The 5847-nt window shown below is 49.2% G+C and overlaps 1 protein-coding gene across 1 annotated transcript; it reads left to right on the forward strand.

Moving 5' to 3' along the window:
• The first annotated feature begins 1082 nt into the window (after nucleotides 1-1082).
• On the forward strand, nucleotides 1083-4914 carry SFRP2 (secreted frizzled related protein 2). Its single transcript, XM_027636041.1, has 3 exons — nucleotides 1083-1717; nucleotides 2361-2441; nucleotides 3855-4914. The coding sequence occupies exons 1-3, from the start codon at nucleotides 1225-1227 to the stop codon at nucleotides 4157-4159; spliced, it is 879 nt and encodes a 292-aa protein (XP_027491842.1). The 5' UTR covers nucleotides 1083-1224; the 3' UTR covers nucleotides 4160-4914.
• Nucleotides 4915-5847: the final 933 nt, after the last annotated feature.

Consider the following 5847-nt stretch of genomic DNA (forward strand, 5'->3'; position numbering starts at 1 on the left):
GCTTCCCATAAAACATCTCTATAAGGAGAAGTATTCAGTAGCTGATTAATGAATGTGGTTTACCACAAAATGATACTACACAGGCCTACTCTTTTCAATAATAATCCCATAAATAATATTACTAAAAATCCAAGAATTATCCAAAGCACACTGAAGCTGCATTGTGATCCCAGTGCCTTGCCTGTTGTCTTCCCCTTGGTGGTAAATCAACACTAACACAATGCTTTATGGGAGTTTCTAGGTGAAGACAGGAGTGAAGCAAAAGTGATGTGCCTATGCTGTGCAGAGCCAGGCCCATGCTTTTAGCCCCAGAAAAACGTGCCAGGTGACAGTATTTCGAAACGACTTGGATGCTACCACCCAGGGAAAACTCCCGTTGGCAGTCGGGGCCATCCAGGGGCTGTACCGCCGGGGTCCGCTGCAGGCCCCCGCTCCTCGCAGGGGCGAGCCAGAGGCAGGACGGGCTGGAGGGGGCAGAAGGCTCCGCTGGGCAGCCCCCGGGGCTAGGCGCTGTCGAGGCGGAGGGGGGTCGGGAGCGCCGGTAGTCCCCAGTTGATGCATGCGGCTCCAGCGCCGGGCCGAGACCTGCCAGCATCGCAGGGAAGGGGCGGAGGTGCCAGACACCCCCCGGGGGCTGAGGGAGCAGCCAGCCTCGCCCCCTGTCTGGAAACCGGCCCGAATCCATCGCCCCTGCGCTGGCAGCGAGAGCACCAAACGTGGGCGTGGAGGGCATGGCAGAGCGGGGGTCCCGCCGCTCCGCAGTAGCTGGGCCAGCGGCAAAGCTCACCTCCAGCAGCCCGCGGCCTGGGGGCGGCCCCGCGCCCCCTGCCCGGCCCAGAAGCTCCTCGGGCTTCTTTGTTCGCCGGGATCTTTCCCTCCTTCCCCGTGCTCGCACGGTAACGTTCCTTGCAAGGATTTCCTGCCAAAAGACAATCCCCCTGAGCAAAAGCAGACCGAGAAAGTAGTGACCAATCCTTTCTGGATGGCTGTCACCAGGCTCCTCCCAGCTCCCGCTCCCCCTGCTATTTGCATACAAAAAAATCCAGAAAACTCCCGTTTGCCCCAGCACCTCGCTCAGACCCTCCGTCCCCGCCTGGCAGCAGGAGCCCGGGCTGGGGGACGCTGCCTGCGGCTGAGGGCAGCGCTGCGCCGCCCGCCCCGCCACCCCGGCCCCCGAGCCTTTCTCCAGCCCCCCCCCCCCCGCCACCTTCTCCGCGCCCCAAAATGCAGCGCCGCCTCTGCGCCCTGCTCCTGCTGGCGTCCCACTGCATGGGCTCGGCCGCCGGGATCTTCCCCTTCGGGGAGCCCGACTTCTCCTACAAGCGCTCCAACTGCAAGCCCATCCCCGCCCCGATGCTGCTGTGCCGGGGCATCGAGTACCAGAGCATGCGGCTACCCAACCTCCTGGGGCATGAGACGGTGCAGGAGGTGCTGGAGCAAGCCTCCACCTGGATCCCGCTGGTGCAGAAGCAGTGCCACCCCGACACCAGGAAGTTCCTATGCTCCCTCTTTGCCCCCGTCTGCATCGACGACCTGGACGAGATCATTCAGCCCTGCCACTCGCTTTGCGAGGAAGTGAAGGAGAGCTGCGCCCCAGTGATGTCCGCCTTCGGCTTCCCCTGGCCCGACATGCTGGACTGCAGCCGCTTCCCCAAGGACAACGATCTCTGCATCCCGCTGGCCAGCAGCGACCACATCCTCCCCGTCACCAGGGAAGGTAAGAGGAAGCCGCCGGGCCTCCCCCGGCTCGGCAGCATCTGTCCCCGATGAGCTGCCCCGACAGCGGGGTCCCTCCACGGCTTTCCGTAGGGGAACGAATGCGTTTTACTTGCGTTACAGCACACCCCGGTGCTCCGGACGGGGGGACTGGGGAGGTGGACGCCGGCCAGGTTCAGGGAGGTTTTCTCGAGGGGACCGGGCAAAGCGCAGGTACCGTCGGGGAAATGGCACCGGCCCGCACCCGTCTCCATCCCTAAAGAAAAGGTCTGGGACCCAGAAATGGAGCCGCGCGGCTCCCAGAGGGTCGATCTCCTTGTGCAGGGATCGTCGCTGAAGCGGGAAGCTGGGGTGCTTCTGTGTCGTGTGCTCGCCTCCCCCGCCTACCCCCCCTCTCTTACTCCTTTCCCCGTTAAAACAAAAACTTCTGTTTGAGGTGTGACCTTAAAAACAAACCGAGACCCCGGTAGCGGGTCTGCAGAAAGGTAAAGGCGCCTCAAAGTACGCGGGATCTCCGGAGCTGGGGAGAGAAGGGGTAGGATCTGGGGTGAAGGGATGGAAAACCGACATTTCCCAAAGGGTTCCCAACGCCACCTGCTGTTCTTTCTCCCCGAGCCTGACGGGGACTGTCATTGCATTTCCAGCACCCAAGGTCTGTGATGCCTGCAAAAACAAAAATGAAGATGATAATGACATCGTGGAAAACCTCTGCAAAAACGACTTTGGTAAGTGGAAGCAGAGCTCCTCTCGGTTGAAACTTGAGAGTCGAGGATCAGGTACAACTCCCAGTGGAGTCAGTGAGAGATGTGCCTGAATAAAGGCAGGGCTTTGACCATTGGGTCATGAAACACAATATTCCACCTTGGAATAAAAGATAGCCCTTTTTATTGTTCTTTTCTGTTTACTGTTTTGAAGTAGTGCTCTTTTATGTGGATGTGGATGTTGCTGGCAAGCCCAATAGAAAGTAAAATGAAAAAAAAAAAAGAATCTTTCATGCAGACTATTGCCTGGGGAGAGGTAGAGCAAAGCTTCATTTAGACGTTTGAGACAGAGCTGCATGACCAATCTCAATGTGTCGTAAGAAAGACTCTCTACGCAGATTAAGAATGAAGCTCTATATATCATTTGACAGAGAAGGTAATGCACAGACAATTGGGGATATAAACTTAATGGGAAGATCTGGGGTTAGAAGAGGACAAGAAGGCTCCTTGGACACAGACAACTGAAGGACACATTATCCACACATTAGCATTTCAAGAGTGAAAAGGAATAAGGAGGGGAATCCTTTTACAATAGGTCAATGTTTATACCTGAAAACAGATTCATAGTATAAGTATCTACAGCAATTCAAAAGTCTTTCTTAAAAAAAAAAAAAAAAAAAAGCCAAACAAACCAAAAAACGCAACCACCCAAACCCTGAAACCATGACTGTGGGACATAATTGCTAAAACAACGAATAGCTTTAGCCTGGCAAATTGCACTCAGATAAATCCTCTTAAAGCTAAACATGCCCCACAGAGTCTTACAGAGCCCTGCATCCCCCTCCTAGTTATTTTACCAAATCGAATGCAGCTGTTGGACCAATTTGCCCTCCATGGGATCTATTCTTTCAAAAAAACAATGCATGTGAAATATCATTTCCTTACAGGTTTGCCTAAAATCCTCTCCAGCCTAATAAATTAAGTGTAGAAGTTTTGAGCTGCAGCAGAGATCAGGTTTCTTGGTTTAGGTACTTGCCTCCCCACCTCCCCTTCAAATGCTACTTTCAGAAAGGCTGTCCTCTCCTAGAAAAAAAAATAGTGCTCTGCTTAATGTAGCAAACCTGCTCTCTCCCTGTTGCAAACAGGAAAAAAGCTGAAGAAAATATTAATTTAGAAAGGAAGGGAAAAGAGGGGGAGGGGAAAGAGGAGAAAAGAAATCCAAAAAACCTCAACCCTAAGGTTGATTCAAACTGAAATGACTTGCATGCCCTTTGTGGCTTTAGAAATGGAGCCACCTGCTGCCTCTTCTGTCAGCCCTGACAGTTTAATTAGCAATAGAGCACCTCCCTCCCCAGGTCCTCTTTATGTGCACTAATGGGAAAAAACCCTCTCAATCTCTCTCTCTCTCCCCACTTCCCCCTCCCCTCGCTCTATTAGCCTTGAAGATAAAAGTGAAGGAGATTGCCTACATCAATGGGGATACCAAGATCACCCCCGAAACAAAGAGCAAAACCATCTACAAGCTGAATGGGCTGACAGAAAGGGATCTGAGGAAGATAGTGCTCTGGCTCAAAGGTGGCCTCCAGTGTACCTGCGATGAGATGAACGACATCAACGTCCCCTACTTGGTGATGGGGCAGAAGCAAGCTGGAGAACTAGTGATCACCTCGCTGAAGCGGTGGCAGAAAGGGCAGCGGGCTTTCAAGCGATTCTCCCGCAGCATCCGCAAACTACAGTGTTAGTGGCTTAACCTCTGGCTGTCTGCAGCAGCCGCCTCTGTCCCAAGCTCTCTGGGCCCCCCGCACCTTCCTGCTTTGGCTCCTCTGAGCCTCGAGATGCTGTTGGGCACAAGACACAGTGACCGCTCTCCAAGAGGGGAGGAACCCCTCCGTTTTTGTACATAAGTTAAAATGTAATAATAATAAAAATAATTAAAAAAAAGACTATTTTTGGGAAGTATTACAGTCTCTTGCTTAAAGCTTGCGGTTTTTATGGTTGTTCTGAGGTTTTTCTCTCTTCATTTTGGTAATGCTGGTTCATTTATATTGCAGCTTCTCTGTATATGTGCATGTTTGTTTTGCAAAAGTAGGAGATGCAGAGAAAGACAGCCACGTGTGTGACTGGCCTGTCACGGTGGGTGCGACTCTTTCACTGAGGTGAAATGGCTTGCCGTCTGTATTAACACTATAAAGGTCACATTACAACTCTTGCATGCAATACATAGGCACCCGTAAGAGTATATTAACCATTCTCACATTTTATTTTCCACAAGTCTGAGCCCTTCTTTCTCAGAAAAAAAGAACACATTTTAGAGCTGGTGGATCTGAATGCAACTTTTTTATTGTTATTATTATTTTGCAAATTAAACCATCTGTAGCCTGACTGTAATATACCTAGTGGTTAACCCGAAAGAGTTGTAAAATATTGCTTTAATTAACCTTGTAAATACTCCAGATGAATGTTATATTCTTGTATATAAACTTTACATCACAGTTTACTCATTGTCTCTGTATTCACTTCAATCCATTTTTGGAGAACTGGGAGAAAGCTGTCCAACTGGACTTTGACATAGCAAAGCAGAATTTGGCATTCCACCCACAGTAATTGGTAGAAAAGCACAAGGAAGCCTCTAGAGCTGCAATCAGAATAAGCATAGTGGACCTCATTTCCCTGAAGATGAATCATGAGACACAGGACTGAGGTTCAGTCCATTCATTTTAATATGTGTCTGTTGAGCTCTTTGAGAAGAGGCTTCTTTTCTGTGGCTCCTTTGTTCGACCGTCTGCATTTTCATCTCGTCTTCTCAGAGGACTCTGCTGATGTGGAATTGCAACGAGACCACTTTCTTAAAAATCAAATCCGTTTTTCCATTTCTTAAAAAGACATTTTAAGGAGTGTAAAAGCAGACAGAAAAATGTCGTTTGCAACTTGCAATTCAGAATAATGGTAGAGCAAGGCTTTTTTTTGTGTGTGTATGTACACTCACTATTCTTACTGAGAAAGAAAATAAAACCTACCTAATAATGGAACTAAACAAATGTTCATCAGCATTTTTCTTAAAAATATTTTCTGATGAAGAGTATTACCTGAATTTTATTGTACTTATCCTGAAAAATAATCTTGCTTCCCAGTGCTGTTACACATAGAATATTCTTCCTAGCTTCACTGACAGGATGAGCACTCCCATATTCCCAAGGACAATATTTTATGTTAACTGTTCACAGACAGAATACAAAGCCAATGCTAGTTTTTTCTTTAAAGTAAAAAAAATCACATTATTTTCATAAATTTAGTGCTATTTTTTTTACCATCAGGATAAAAAGATAAAATTAATTGTTTACCCTCTCCCACAGTCTTTGTGCGCTCACTACACCTGATACAAACAGTACAGTGGTAAGATGCTGACCAAACAAGAAAAGAACAATCCTCA

This window comes from Corapipo altera, unplaced genomic scaffold, assembly GCF_003945725.1.
Source record: "Corapipo altera isolate COAL_440 unplaced genomic scaffold, ASM394572v1 22b, whole genome shotgun sequence".
Classification (NCBI taxonomy): Eukaryota; Metazoa; Chordata; class Aves; order Passeriformes; family Pipridae; genus Corapipo; species Corapipo altera.

Bases quoted from the DNA above. Each gene is read 5' to 3' on its own strand.
- SFRP2 (XM_027636041.1), top strand. From the start codon at position 1,225: ATGCAGCGCCGCCTCTGCGCCCTGCTCCTGCTGGCGTCCCACTGCATG. The intron at 1,718-2,360 runs GTAAGAGGAAGC...TTGCATTTCCAG, and splicing joins CCTCCCCGTCACCAGGGAAG to CACCCAAGGTCTGTGATGCC. The intron at 2,442-3,854 runs GTAAGTGGAAGC...TCGCTCTATTAG, and splicing joins CCTCTGCAAAAACGACTTTG to CCTTGAAGATAAAAGTGAAG.